Raw genomic sequence first — 15,575 nt, forward strand, 5'->3', positions numbered from 1 at the left:
CACTTGTTAACACAAAGACTCATCTTAGCTAGGCCAACTTTTATTTAATAAAAACTTGTCAAATCAATGTATGCATAATCCTTCAAGAGTCGGGTCAGCAGTTACCTTCTTCAGAAATCCTTAGGGGGTCCCCAACTGCCCCAAGAAGCATATGCAGATCACTGGGCCACTATATTTAAAGTAGCTGTGTATGTATCTTTCTTTCCCAGCAGACTGTGAACTGCCCAAGGATAGAAACTGAGCCCTGTGCATCTTCAGGAAATCCATTCTTTTTTCCCACGTGCATCTCACAAAACCCTGAGTTTTGTGAGACATCTTAAGCAAACTACTGGAGTGGAGATGCTAGAGTGTCTCTCCCTTCCTCCCCTGCCCTTCCCTTTCCCCACCTCACTGTGGGTGCTGGGAGAAGGAAGCCAAACTGGGGACCCATCCAAGGCTTCTCTCCAGCCTTGCTTGGTTTCCCTGCCCATGCTCCTCTTTTTTTCATCTCTGCAAAGAGGTCCTATTCTCATCTTTTTTCTTATATCAGCTCTGAAAGGCAGATCAGGAAGAATTAGAATGTCCATGAAAACAGAATCCAAATAATTAGTAACAAAAAGATTATTCCTGGAGGGCTCAGTATGCAAAAATACAAATACCTAACCTGCACTCCCTGAAGAGGAGGGAGATGCTGGCATTCCTTGCTGGCATTGGTTCTTCCAGTCAGAACCGGCCCAATGAGTCTTTCTAAGTAAACAAAGAAGACAGCCAAGCAAAATAAAACAGAACAAAAAGCAAGTTGGATTTTCCTGTCAAGACAGGTTGAACTTTTTGATTCTTTATGTGTTTGCTTTTCAGTGCTTTTAGGAAGTACTGTTGAATGAAAAACAAATGAACCAAAGTTGTTGAGACACAAATTTTGAATGAATTTTGAATGAGGAATTAATGAGAGGGTAGTTAGATCTAGCTGCTGGTAAGAATGATATAGTCAGATCACCATCTTTCACCTATTGATCGTTAATGAGATTCCATTGTTCACAAAATATTATACAAAGAAGTGTAACACATCCCCCTTGATCAAAAGAGACTTGGAAATTAGAGGTCTAGAGGAAATACACACAAGTCAAAAGCCAAACAAATTGAAGCATATGAAATAAGAGGTGTTCGAAACGTAGAACCCGGCCAAATGGCAAATGGGACCTGAGAAGGAAGAAACTCTCTAGGCCGTGGAGTTAGTAAACAAAGTCTGGAGAGAGGAATGCTCACAGCGTGTTCCTGGGAGGCTGACTTTTAAATGGTCTGGAAAATTGGGAGGGTTTTGTTTTGAGGAAATGAGGCTGAGAAAACCTATGGTGGCCTATGAATTGAGGATAAGAAATGAGCTTTCAGCTGTTAAGCTTCTGGTTCTCAAACTTGACTGCAAATTGGACTCTCCTGAGAAACTCAAAAACTATGGATCTGGTCTTATACCCAGATAGCCTGATTTAATTGGCTGGGAATCAAGGGTTTTTAATGTTCCCAAGTGATTCTAATATGTTGTCAGCTTGAGAAATCTGTTAGGCTATTGTGGTTTTCCATCCTAACTGAACATTAGAATCAACTGGGGGAATTTTTAAGACAATACCAAAGATGACCCACAGAATGGGAGAAAATATTTGCAAATCACGTATCTGATAAGGAACTGGTATCAAAAATTTGCAAAGAATTCTGTTAATTCGACAATAAAAAGACAACCCAGTTAAGTAAGCAAGTGATCTGAATAGACGTTTCTCTAAAAAGGATATACAAATGGCTAATAAGCACATGAAACAAATGCTCATCAGTCATTAGAGAAATGCAAATCAAGCCACAATGAGATACTACTTCATATCCAGTAGGATGGCTGTAATAAAAGAGATGGACAACAACAAGTGTTGTCAAGGATGTGGAGAAATTGAAAGCCTCATAGACTGCTGGTGGGAATGTAAAATGGTGCAGTTGCTTTGGAAAACAGTTTGTCAGTTCCTCAAAAAGTTAAACATAGAGTTACCACATGACCCAGCAATTCCAGTCCTCGTATATACCCAAGAGAATTGAAAACATATGTCCACATGAAAACGTGTACATGAATGTCCATAGCAGCATTATTCATAACAGCCCAAAAGTGGAAGCAACTGAGGAATGGGAAAACAAAATGTGGTATATGCACACAATGGCATATTATTCAGCCATGAAAAGGAATAAAGTTCTGATACATGTTTCAACATAGATGAACCTTGAAAACATTATACTAAGTGAAGGAAGCCAGATCCCATTTACATGAAATGTCCAGAATAGGCAAATCCATAGAGACAGAAAATAGGTTAGTGGTTGCCATGGGCTGGAGGGAAGGAAGAATGGGGAGTGGCTGCTAACGGGTCTGAGATTTCTTTTTTGGGGGGTAATGAATTCTGGAATCAGATAGTGGTGATCCATTCACAACTTTGTGAATATAATTTAAAAAACACCGAACTGTGCACTTTAAAAGGGTGAACTTAAAAAAAAAAAGGTGGGCTTCATGGTACATGAATTATATCTCAATAAGTTGTTATAAAAAAGTGAAAGAACCAATGCAAATGCCCCATGCCCTCCCCCAACATAGACCAGTTAAATCAGAATTTCTGAGAATGGGACCTGGGCATAGGTATTTTTTTAAAGTTCTTGATGTACAGCCAGCACTGAGAACTATGTGGGAGATGAAAAGCTATTAGTGATTGAGTTCTATGCAGCAACCTTCTCCCCAAAGCAAAACAAAACACTTGAGTACATGAATTCAAATCCAGGTTAAATTGTAAGTTTTATTTTAATAGAGTCTTATTTTATTTGGTTTTTCCCTATGGGTGTAGGGAGTGTTGCTTCAAACAACCTTTTTTCTTAAATGCAAGTAGGTTGACAATTATCAGCATACCCCAAAGCAACAGCAAAATTTTTTTAATTTGTGTTGAATTTTGAGTCAAAGACATCAGTGATTTATTAGAGAAATTTTGGAGAGTTTTGGTTGCAAAGTTGGTTCTCAATGCTTCAGTGGTCTATTCCTCAGGGGGTTGAAGTTTACTCGGGGTTTAGTCCTAGCTTGGCTCACCATCTGCTCAGTAATTTTAGACAAATGATCTAATATTTCTCAGCCTCACACAGTCATTAAGGGAAAGGAAGGAATATATTGTCATGTGCCAGGAATGGGGATGTGGTGGGAAACAAGTGGAGTAGATGTGTCGCTTCCCTCATGCAGTTTATGATCTAGCTTCAGTGTCTTCACTGTAAAAGTGAAGAGATTGAACTAGATGGTCTCCAGATTCTTTGCTGGTTCACTGGGATAGCATAAAGGTCGAAGATGGACTAGAGAGAGAACTCCCGTGGGCCTCTTCCATCTGCTCTGATTTAAGCGAACAAATATGGGAATTTCTTGAGAAGGTTGTTCTCATAATTTGCTATGGAAGATGAATTAAACTCTTGGGTTACCTTTTCTCTTACCTCTTTATCCTACTCTTGGAATGGGCAAGAAACAAAGGCAAAATGTCTCCAAACATTTTAATTCCTTCACTAAAGCCTGTATTGCAACCTGAAAACAAATCTATCTGTGTATCTGTATCAGGTGTTAAAAGCCATTTCCAAGTGTTCCACTCAATCAGGAAATTGACACGATTAAGCGTGATTAACATCGTAGGAATCTCAGTACAGATTCAAAAATTCCAAAGGCGGAGCTGCGGTGCTCAGTGCCGACAGAAGGCCACATTCCGCCTTCTACGTGAAAACATGCCCCACTCTTTCATTCGGAGGAGGATGAAAATAATATTGAACTGTAAACTTTTAAACTCAGTATAATTATCTCCCAAAGAGCCCCTGCATCTTCATCTGCCAAGAGAAAGCCTTTGCTGGAGAGCTGTTTATTTTGTTAATTAATATATCTTGATTTCAGGGAAAAAAAGTCCTTATATCTTTGTTCTAAGCAAATGATTTTTCCCCTCCAGAGAACAAGATTTTGGTGAAGCAGTCGCCCATGCTTGTGGTGCACAATAATGCGGTCAACCTCAGCTGCAAGTACACCTACAACCTCTTCTCCAAGGAGTTCCGGGCCTCCCTCTACAAGGGAGCAGACAGTGCTGTGGAAGTCTGTGTTGTGAATGGAAATCACTCCCACCAGCTTCAGTTTCACTCAAATACAGGATTCAACTGCGATGGGAAATTGGGCAACGAAACAGTGACATTCTACCTCTGGAATTTGTACGTTAATCAAACGGATATTTACTTCTGCAAGATTGAGGTCATGTACCCTCCTCCTTACATAGACAATGAGAAGAGCAACGGGACCATTATCCATGTGAAAGGTAACACGCCACATCTCTATTGGTGTGCCCTTCTGGAGGAATGGCTTTCAACTGCAGTCTTGCAAACTAGGTCATGATTAGTGGTGGGTTGGATAAATCCCAAAGGGGATAGACCAAAGGGGAAGTCTACACATTCTAAGCTAGTGATATTTTGCATATTTTTATTCCTCTCACGTTCTTCCATAATGTTCCGAAGGAAGGCAATTTACTCGTGTCATTCCCATATCATTTAATCCACTCTCTTCTGTTTTTCAGAGAAACATCTTTGTCCAGTTCATCCGTTTACTGAGTCTTCTACGCCATTTTGGGCACTGGCGGTGACTGGTGGAGTCCTAGCTTTCTATAGCCTGCTGGTAACAGTGGCTCTTTGTACTTGCTGGGTAAGAGAAGCAGAGTGGCTTTCACATAACTTTTCCACTGCACATGCAATCTGAACATATCCAAGACTTTTGCCTATGTGGTTTATTTTCTGTTTAACATGTGATTATTATTATTTTCTTTTTCCCTGCTAGGTTTGAGTAGGTTCTCTTTTAGACTGTCTGACTTTACTGGAGATAAAAATCTGATGTGAGTTCTATTTTCCAGAAGGCACTGATTAGCATTAAGAAGCTAAAGGGGTAAATTAGGGTGGGGGTATTTGGGGCAGTTACTTTTCTTCTCTCCATTTTGCACTATTATTATGACATATGAAATAGTTTTAATATATACACATGTATAAAAATCTAAGCAACTCGGGAACGTAGGCAACTGAAGCGAATGAACAACTTTGGTTCAGGGTCAAAAATCATGAGAAATTTGGCTACTGAAATTATGCATTCAAACCTAGCAAAGAAACTAGGTCTGTTTATCTGAGTCATATTTTTATCTCCTCTGAAGCAGTTGAGTTTTGTGAGGCTAAGGATGGAGCTGTCATTATGAAACTGTAATGGGAATCAGATTCTTCTGAGCTCTCACTACCAAACTGGAGTTTACCAACTTTTGCAAATGTTCATGCAATAAACTGGGTGTATGTTTCTTCACCTCCTTCAATGCTGAAATTTTGGCCTAGGTTTGAACACATCTTGATGACCATATCTACTGTTCACAAGGGACCTCCTTACCCAAGTCTTTCCCATACTCAGAAACTTTCTATTCTTCTGTACACAGTGTGGTACGGAATACTTCATGCATTGATTCCATCTTGTCTTTGAATTTTTTTCTAGAAGTTACTTGCATGTATGAGTCATTTCTTCAACAAGAAATACATGCTCCTCAAGGATAAAGGGCTATTTCTCTTGATATTCACCATCCCTCTGGTATTAGGTACACTTACTGCTTAGTGAACAATTGATGAATTGATAACCTCCATAGAGGCCAAACTAAGGACTTAAATGAACATGCCTGAAGTACAATACTCATCTTTAAGGCATACCCCATCCATTTAACTAGTCCATACATGGGTCAGTGATTTCTGGAAGTCACACCATGTGAAACCCTGGGTTCACAGTCATGCCAATGATAGATCCAGCCTGGGATCCTTTTAAACTCTTGTTGTCCTATTGCTAAAGTTTACCTCTCGATTGTTCCCTACATGCTTCTCCCATTTCAGAAGACTCTAGTGGTCAGGTGGATGTTTGTCAGGCTGCCTATTACCTAATCTGTCTCTTCTGCAGAGTAGGGAACAAAGTGGCTGCTTGTTCCTGGAAATCCTTTACACTAGATATCATTTTGAGGATTTGCCTACCTCGCCTTCTGCAAGTTGCCCAAGCCTGATGGAGACCTTTTTTTTTTCTATTTTATTTTTTATTGAGGTTATGATAGTTTACAATCTTGTGAAATTTCAGTAGTAAATTATTATTTGTCAGTCACATTGTAGGTGCACCACTTCATCCTTTGTGCTGACCCCCCACCCCTCCCCCCCTTTCCCCTGGTAACCACGAATCTGTTCTCTTTGTCCACGTGTTTATCTTCCACATATGAGTGGAGTCATACAGAGATTGTCTTTCTCTATCTGGCTCATTTCACTTAACATAATACCCTCAAAGTCCATCCATGTTGTTGTGAATGGGACGATTTTATCCTTTTTTATGGCTGAGTAGTATTCCATCATATATATATACACACACACACCATATCTTCTTTATCCAATCATCAGTCAGTGGGTAGTTAGGTTGCTTCCATGTCTTGCCTATTGTGAATAATGCTTCAATGAACATAGGGGTGCATGAACATAGGGTCTTTTTGAATTGCTGATTTCAAGTTCTTTGGATAGATACCACGTAGTGGGATGGCTGGGTCATATCGTATTTCTATTTTTAATTTTTTGAGAAACCTCCATACTGTTTTCCATAGAGGCTGCACCAGTTTGCATTCCCACCAGCAGTGTATGAGGGTTCCTTTTCTCCACAACCTCTCCAACATTTGTTATTTTTTATTTTGGTGATTATAGCCATTCTAACGGGTGTAAGGTGATATCTTAGTGTGGTTTTGATTTGCATTTCCCTGATGATCAGTACAATGCCATCCGTATATCTTCTTTGGAGAAATGTCTGTTCACATCCCCTGCCCCTGATGGGGAGCTTTTATGTGGTGAAATATTGCCTAAGTTCTTCCTCTGAGGCCAGTTGAGTTCCTTCATGTCTGAATCTTGGTGTCTTCATCCAAGTTACCTTCCAGCCTTGAACCTCTGTAGTGTTTGCCAGTGATTTTAGAATTTAGAATCTTAGTTCTTGTTTTTATCCTGATCCCCTCGGGAATCTGAACTTCTTAATTTAAAGGCAGGTGCAGTGGCTTTTCAGGTAACCTTCCAGGGCAGGCGCTCTCCTGTAACGTGCTGACCCAGGTCAATGTAATTTACTAGCTTTGCAGGAAGCTGTTTTGGGAACTGCTTTAACTTTCAGTGCCCAGAAGGGGACTGCTCATCATTTAAAACTTATTGTAAATATGCATTAGAAATATCAGTTACTATCATCAAGGCACTAATTTGCTAAGTGACTCAAATCACCCAAAGGGACAACAGCAGCTTCTCATTTTCAATGAATTTAAACAGTTTACTTTCAACCCTGCAGCGTCATAGACACTATGGGTTTTTCTTTGGCAGCGCTCCTAATCCCTAGCGACGTTCATCTTGCTTCATCCTGAGAAAACTCACTTTGGTCTCATTCTGTCTCACAGGCTCCCTGTAATTTGGGAAGTCCCATGTTTGGCATGTCTTACCTTCCTGTGGTCTCTTGTAGTCAGTTAGCTTACCCAATAAGAACTACCTTTTACTTGCATCTCAAGCCTAGGTCTTTGTACTCTCTGACCAAAAGGGTGTGAAGCAAATATATATGTATGTTTCATAGAATAACACAGCATTTTACCCTGGGCTCATCTTTTTTCTGCTGCTGTCACTATTTAAGCAAACAGCACCTTGCTGAGCCAGGCAGCCAACTCATTAGGGACCCCTGGATTTTCAGCCAGTTCCTGGGTACTTTTCTGGGATCCTGTTTTTGGCTGCTCTGCACCATGCCTTGGTGTAAGCTGCTGTTTTCCGGAACTTCCTGAGGGCTTGTGATGTGCTACTGTAGGCAGTTCTAGGCTGAGTGGGTTTCTGGGAGCAGCTGCAGATTCTATCTCAGTTCTTGACCTGTTGCTGACATTTAAATAAAGAGCTGCCTCTGCCAGCCTGCCCCAGAGCAGCATCTGTTACTCTCACTCAATCTTTCATTCACTCAGCTGAGTGGTAAACCTATTCTCTTTCTTAGTCTAAAGGAGCCTTTTTAGAAACAGGGTCTTCTCCACCATAAATCACTACGTTGGGAATGTGGATAGTGTGCGTATAGGCATTATCCGCCTTTAATCTAGTGGAGTCTTGAAGACCGTGTCTTCAGGTGAATCACCTGCGTACACCTTGTGTCTTGCTGCTTCTTCCAGGAAACAAGTGGGTAGGGGCGTGGGTGGAGGGAAGAGCAGGGGAGGAGTGGTCTTGAAGTCACACATCTTTAGCAGACATTGAATGGCGAAGGGGCAGGATAGATGACCCAGGCACACACACACAGAAGGGGAGTACTCTGCACACAATATGCGTATGCTAGATGCGTGTGGACACTGGGTTCTGTAGAGTGTCCCCAGCCACACATGTGTCAAGTCTATCCCACTGCTGTGTTTAGAGCTGGGTGATAACGACCAAATCCACTATCCGGTAATGGCCTGAGGGTAAGCATGGGAGCTGACTGCAGCAGAGCTTTCATAGTCTTTGTGACCCAGAGAACCTCAGAGTCAAGATGTCTTCATTATTGGGGCCTCTCTACCAGCTATAGTTTTATTTGAGTGTCCAGATGCAAAGATTGTCACTTGGGAGTCTGGCAAGGGGAATCCTTAGAGTTGGAGTAAGTGCTGAAATGCCTCCCAGGGTACCATCAGCTCCTTCCACACTGATCTGGGCCAGACATTTCCTCGCTCTTATTCCTGCCCTGCCATAATCCTGTGCCCAAGAGAACTCTAGTCTTTCACTCATAGAAAGGATGTAGAACCAAGATGTTTGAAGAGCAACTTCCCTCATCTACCGGTTTCCATGGCTACCTCTCTCTGAATGAGTGCCCCAATTATGTTTGTTTAATGCTATCCTCTTGTTAGTTTCAGCTAGATAACCCATCCATCCTCTCAAATCTGAAATGATCAAAGCTGAATTTATAACCTTTTTCAAATCTACTTCTCCTACTGCCTTGCCTTATGTTTGTGGAATGGAACGCTATCCTTCTAGTCAACCAGGCTTAAATCATCAGTCATCTTTTGAGTATGAGCAAGAAAGAGGAGTCAAGTAGTCTAATAATATTCATTCTATTTTGGTGATATATTTTCTGTCCATTGCTTCGTTTTCATTCCATTCTTTTTCATGATTGGACTCTTTAGATCAGGACTTTTCAGTCTTGGCACTATTGACATTTTGGGCTGGATAATTCTTTGTTGTTAGGGGCTGCCCTCTGCATTGTAGGATGTTTAGCAGCATCTCTGGCCTCTACCCACTAGATACCAGTAGCATTTCTCCCAGTCATGACAACCCAAAATGTCTTCAGACATTGTCAAATGTTCCCTAGGACAGTGGATAAGGGAGTGAAGTTGTCAAGGATGAGGCTTAGGAGGGCTGGCTTGGGCAACTTTATATAGTAATGTCACTCACTCAGAGGAGAAACTCTGGAAGAGGACTAGACCTTAGGGGAAGATCTTGAGTTTCTTTTTGGACTTGTTGAGTTTAAAGTGCCTAGTCCAGAGATGTAAATTCGGGTGAATAGGTGGTAATTGAAGCTGTGAATGTGGATGAGGTTGCCTAGGGAGCGAGGATGTGTGAGTAGAGGAAAAGGTGTAGGACCAAGCTGTGAGGAACTCTAACACTGAATGGCTAACTGGAGAAGGATGAGCCTACAAAGGAAGCAGGAAAGGAGTGGCCAGAGAGGTAGGATGAAAAGGGGGACGGTACCATCTCACGGAAGGCAAAGTGGAAGAGTGTTTTAAAAAGGAGAGAGTAACCAATAATATAGAAACAGAGAATGTTGCTGAGAGTTCAGAGGATGAGCGCTGAAAACATGCTGGTTGTATCTGGTGATGTGGAGGTCAGTGTTTTTCCCTTTTTTTAACACTGACTCATGCCCCTTTGACAAGGAAGGTGTCAGGGGCTCGGGGAGCAGTGCATGGGAACAAAGCCAGGGCTGAAGTCCTTCACTTACTTATTCAGGTGTTCGTGTCACTCATGCCCAACATATCTACTTATGCATTGGTCTTACATTCCAAGAAATAGATATTTTTTTCGAAATATAGAATTTGCAATCTAGAAATCTGAATGGCTTTCTATTTTAGAATTTTTATTATTCTTTTATCAAATGTGTAAATTTTACCATCACATTGGCCCAGGAAAGATGCTTCTAACCCCTACTCCAACTTTGCTAAGATCCCTGGTGAGTACAGCTCTTTCTCTGGGTCAGCATTGTCCCCACATACCTCATCCCTGGCAGAAATTCATCAAGAAGGAGCTGAGTCTGAGGAACGGAGATGAGTGACGCTGTTGTCTTTACAGAAATGAACATACATATAAGGGAATAGGAATGCAACTGGTTGTCTAGAACTATAACTCCCCGTTAATTTGGACTCCCCTGCTGTGAATTTATGATTATTCCAGACTCTGGAGGGCTGACGATCCTCTTGGGTTGCTTATGGAAAAATGGCTTGTTAAGCAAATGACTGATGGAAGAAGATTGCAATAGGGATGCTGAACCTTTTCCGAGGAGGAAGGGCCTTCCGGAGTATTTACATAGCGCAGTGGCTGGGTTAACTAGGTATGCTTTGGGGAGTCAGGGCAAATGACAGCATTGAGCGTAACATGGGTGCGTTTCTCTAAGATACTTCTTGGTTCTGATTTTTCAAGTTGATTTAGTCCAAAGTAGTTCGGTTTGATGAGTCAGTATCCAAGTCCAAGGTGCGCAGTGACCTCCCGGGGTTCAGCTTCCTTTGACAGCCGGTGTTTCAACAGTCGCCCCCCAAATCTTAGAACTCCTCCCACGACCTCTCCTTCCGTGTCCCCGGCCCTCTTCACAGTGACACTTCTCTCTTCTGCAGATGAGGAATAGGAGGAGCAGGACCCTTCAGAGCGACTACATGAACATGACCCCCCGGAGGCCGGGGCCCACCCGAAAGCACTACCAGCCCTACGCGCCGGCGCGGGACTTCGCGGCCTACCGCTCCTGACACGGACGCCTATCCAGATGCGCGCCGGCCGGCCCCGCGTCACCCCTGGACACCACCGCTCTGGATAGGAAAGGACTGCCCCCCCGTCGGCCGGCCGCCTCGGGCTCCTGCGACGCCCCCTGTGCCAAGGGTTCTTGAACCACCAGCCCAAACGACACCATCCTGAGACTCTGAAATGAAGTGAGAGAATAGGACTGTGGCAGGCCATCCCATGGAGTGCCACGACCCCAATTCAAACTCACCATGTATTTATTGACTTGCTGGAGGGGTTAGGGTGGAGAACAAAAAGGGAACGGATTGTTAGCCTTGAAATCTGCCTCCAGCGTCACTCTTTCTCACTCACCTTAACATTGTGGTTGCGAAGAGTGATATCCAACGACTTTTTAGACGAAGAAAGGTCAGAAAATCATTCTATTGGGTTCAATGGGGGTTTAGGGCAGGGATAGGTTAGAGTGGGGGAGGGGGCGGGAGATGGAAACGTTTTAAAGCCGTTAAAACACTGTCTCTCATTCATGAAATGAGCCACTTAGTTCCTATTTAATGCTGTTTTACTTTTACTTTAGAAAGATGTAGACATTGTTTTTGATGATTTCTGGTCGTGTTTAGTCATTTTGACCGATGGAATCCCTTCAAAGCCCCGCGAGGCAAACCAGCTTGCTTTCCTCACTCCCTGGGGTGCGAGTTTGCTGTGGTCTTCACGGTGTGATTTCAAAAGCGTGAAGTAGTCCTCCCACACCAAGAGAGAATGTGTCAGGAAGCAAGGCCACTTGATGTCGACGTTATTTGAATACTACGAAGGGTTCTTTGTTTAGCGGCTCATTACAGTCAAATCACCAAGGGGGCTTTTCTGTTCCATGTGTTCAGGTTTGCACAGTTGTCTCCTCTTGTCTGTGTGGAGATCTGAAGTGGGATGCTGAAAGGGTATCTATAGGAGAAGTCATGATACTGTGAAAAAGGGATGTTAGCATTCATCAGGGGACCGGGGAAGAGTCCCAAGAAACTTCTTCTGAGGGAGGAGACTAGAAGGGAATGACAGGTTCTTGCCATGTGCTGAGGGGTGGCTGGCATCTGGTGGAAGTTTTCCAGAAGCTAGCAGCCAGCAGGAGCCGTGGTGAGGGCATCTTTGCAGGGACTCTGTGTGCTTTAGGGCTGAGCTCTGTGGGTTCAGCTGCCTGTTTACCCTGGAGGTCCATCGCCATGGAAGAATATTCTGGAGGGTGTCTTTGGAGACAACATCAGGGTCCCCAAGAGACACTGCCAGGCCTGACCCCGGGATGACCGTGGATATTCTTCCGCCTCCAGTGTGGGTTAACTGGAGTATGCCTGGAGGCCTTGAAGAACGGCTGTACTGCTGCCCTTACGATCTGCTTAGTGCTTCGATTTGTTCCCATGGTAGAGGAGGCTGGGTTCTGGAGGCAGGTAGATCCCGGTCAAGTCCCACGACTAGTTGGCCTCAGGCAAGTCACTGCCTTCCTGAGACTCTGGTTCTTCAACTGTAAATGGAGATAATGATCACAAATATCTGTCCCTGTCCTATAAACCCCATGAGGACGTGGCCCAAGTTTGTCTTTTGTTCTACTTGTCCCTGACACTTAGTACCTGCCCTGCATATAGTGTTAGCTAATATTATTATTGCCAAATACGTAAATTATGTATAAAAATTAAACTGAGCAATGACCTGAGAAGGGAGAGAATATTATAATACAAATTTAAACCCACTACCCAGGGATGAGGGGATATAAAATTTGAGAGCCTCTGTCTCCTATCATTTTCCTGTTTTGGAATATTTGGGCTTGTGATGAAATGTACAGCATTCCGCCTCCCACTTTTATGTATATAAAGAGGTCTTTAATTTTTTTGTACTATGGGGAGGGATAGGAATCTTATGATTCCAGACAGAAACTATTGTACTTTGGTTGATTTTTAAATGAGCTTCCATTCCATGAATTTAATTAATCCAAACAAGGTCAAACTCAGCAGTACTTGGGTGATGAGAGCTATTGAATTTATGCCGGCACGTGTGCTAAAGAGTTCCTAAATCTAAGTTATCAAGTTGGATTTGAAAATGGCAGAGCTGGAGAACTTTTAGAAAGGGCAATGGCAAAAAATAAATAAATAAAAAAATAAAAATGGAAAGATTTGATCTTTGGCAATAAAAGCTTTTGTTTTCTGATGGGAAAAATAGGTTTACTAAAGATGAATCACACTTTAGATTTTTCTTACTCACTCTAAACAGAACCAAGGTAAAAATGTTAATAGGGAAGTCCATTTTCACTATTAGTATGAACTAAGAAATAGTTTAAAAACAGTGGTTGGAGCAATGTTTTTACACTTTCAAATATGGCGATTATGAAGAAAACAATGTCATTTGCTGCTATTATTGTAAGAGTCTTATAATTAATAGTAATTCTTTAATTTTTGATTGTGAGCTCACTTATTTTGGGCTGACTATGCCAATTTAAAGAGACCAAGTGTACATTGTGCTCTGTGTATTCAGTGATAAAGTTACCGAATCACCATGTGCCTGTTTTTAAATTTGTGGTTTAATATTGTCTTTCAGAGCAGGTATGTTTCACTTTTGGCAGTGAATCTGGAGAAAACTTACTGTTTAAGAAAGACGTGGGATAAATCCTTTTTATAAATCTCCAGTTTAGCCTTTTTTAAAGAAAGTCTAGACTTTCAGATACGAATTTCACTTTCAGCAAGGTAGACCTCTGGTGTGTTTGCTTGTCTTTAGTCACAATTTCTCATCAGACTGGTGGTTTGCATCTCTGAGCTGTCGGGCTGGGCTCCCTATGCATTCCGTGAGATGTGAATGCTCTATGAGAGAGATCAAACTCCTGCCTTGACTCCCTCAGTCCCTTGGGTTAACTAACTCAGCTACTAGTTCTCAGGGCTAATTTAATGGGGATGTTGATAGTTAAACGGATGTCAGATCCTCATCTCGGCCTTTCTTCCTGCTAGACAGGAAGCAGAGCAGACCCGGGGACTGATCCCAAAGTATGAAATCTGACTACGTGCTAGAGGTTGGAGATGGTGGCAGTGATGGACCCAGAACCAGGGTCGTCACCGCCACAGACCTGTTATTAACCCAGGACAAGGACAAGGACAGTGGCAAATCCTAGGCTGAGTGAGTCCTTGGTATTTGCAAGAGCATTGGTGAAACTCAGGAAATCTCTCTTCTGGGTGTACGCATACTTTCTGACATATTCATATTCCTCCTCAGACATCACAGGCATGTTCCCATCTCAGGGCCTTTACAAAAACTGTTTTGTCTGGCTGGGATGTTCTTCCCCAGAGACCTACCTAGCTGGCTCCCTCATTTCCTTTAGGCCCCTGCTCAAGTGTCACCTTTTACCTGAGTTAAATTCTCTCAAACCCTGTCTGCTTTTTTTTTTTTGCTTGTTTTTTTTCTCCTATAGAATTTCATCAGCTCTTACACTAGATTTTCTTACTTATTTAGTTGTTTATTGTTTATTTCCCCAAACTAGAATGTAAGCTCCATGAGGGACAGAACTTGGTCTGCTTCCTTTGTTGCCACATCCCCAGATACATCCCACTGTTCTGTGCCTAGAATAGTGCCTGGCAGGCAATACATATTTATTGACTGAATGAATGAGTTTCATACGCCCTTATGAATTAGTGGTCACTCTGAATGTACTGATCACACTCTGACAAGGAGAGAGCCAGTTCTGTTTTCCACTTTCCTATTAATTCGTTCAAAAATTCGTTTCATGTGTGAGACAGCAGGTAAAACATATTCACAGCCAAACCTGGGGAAAGAAAACCTGACGGATATAAGTTCATTTACACTTTAGCATTTTTTGTGCAGTGAGGAAAAGCAATACTGTTAGAATCATCTTAAAAAATCATGCTAAATAAGCTGTAGTCAAGAGGAAGTTGATTTCCCACTGAAGACCCCAAATTCCCTCTTAATGGAGTATTGACTCAGTTTTAAATGCCTATGGCCTAAGACTTCTGAAAATGTCGCTTTTGTACTTAAAATCCCATGCTACCCGTGGATTGCCGCTCTTCCCCCACCACTCCTCCCCCCCCCCCAATTCTATAAATGCCTTGCTTGGCTATGATTCAAAAAAGAGTTCTAAGACAGGAATGCTGGGGACAGACAATTTCTGCTTCTTCACCTGTCATGCTCATGTCATAACTGAACACTCTAATGGCTTGCAAGAGTGTAAAAATAAAAGAACAACAATAAACAAAATTATGACACTTGGAACACGTTGAAAATTTGAGTCAGACATAATAATCATCACACATGCACAGGCACACGCTGCTGTCGTCTTGTGGGCAGGGGAAGGCCCTTGAACCAGGGACACAAGAGCTGGTCTGATAATTCACGTAGCCGCTCTTAGTTATTTCTATGCAAATTGTGCTTTGAGGGTGGCCTGAAGTCAAATAGGCGTGCAATGAATTCATCTCCACACTGGCTCTTTCCTTTGTTGCAGTGGAGCTCATTAAACTTAATAAAAGTAGCTAAAACTTGAAAAAGGTGAGCCTGTATGTCTCCTACTCCAAGAAAGACTGAACTTAGCT

At 42.3% G+C, this 15,575-nt stretch overlaps 1 protein-coding gene across 2 annotated transcripts in view; it reads left to right on the forward strand.

Moving 5' to 3' along the window:
• The window catches only part of CD28 (CD28 molecule), a 159,042-nt gene extending 145,502 nt beyond the window's left edge, over window positions 1-13,540 (forward strand). Inside the window, exons 2-4 of one of the 2 annotated variants that reach the window (XM_070240611.1) lie at window positions 3,966-4,322; window positions 4,578-4,702; window positions 10,893-13,540. In XM_070240611.1, the coding sequence (XP_070096712.1) occupies window positions 3,995-4,322; window positions 4,578-4,702; window positions 10,893-11,021 (582 nt within the window). In that variant the 5' untranslated portion in view covers window positions 3,966-3,994 and the 3' untranslated portion in view covers window positions 11,022-13,540. 2 annotated transcript variants of the gene reach the window in all.
• Window positions 13,541-15,575: the final 2,035 nt, after the last annotated feature.

Source organism: Equus caballus, chromosome 18 (genome assembly GCF_041296265.1).
Source record: "Equus caballus isolate H_3958 breed thoroughbred chromosome 18, TB-T2T, whole genome shotgun sequence".
NCBI lineage: Eukaryota > Metazoa > Chordata > Mammalia > Perissodactyla > Equidae > Equus > Equus caballus.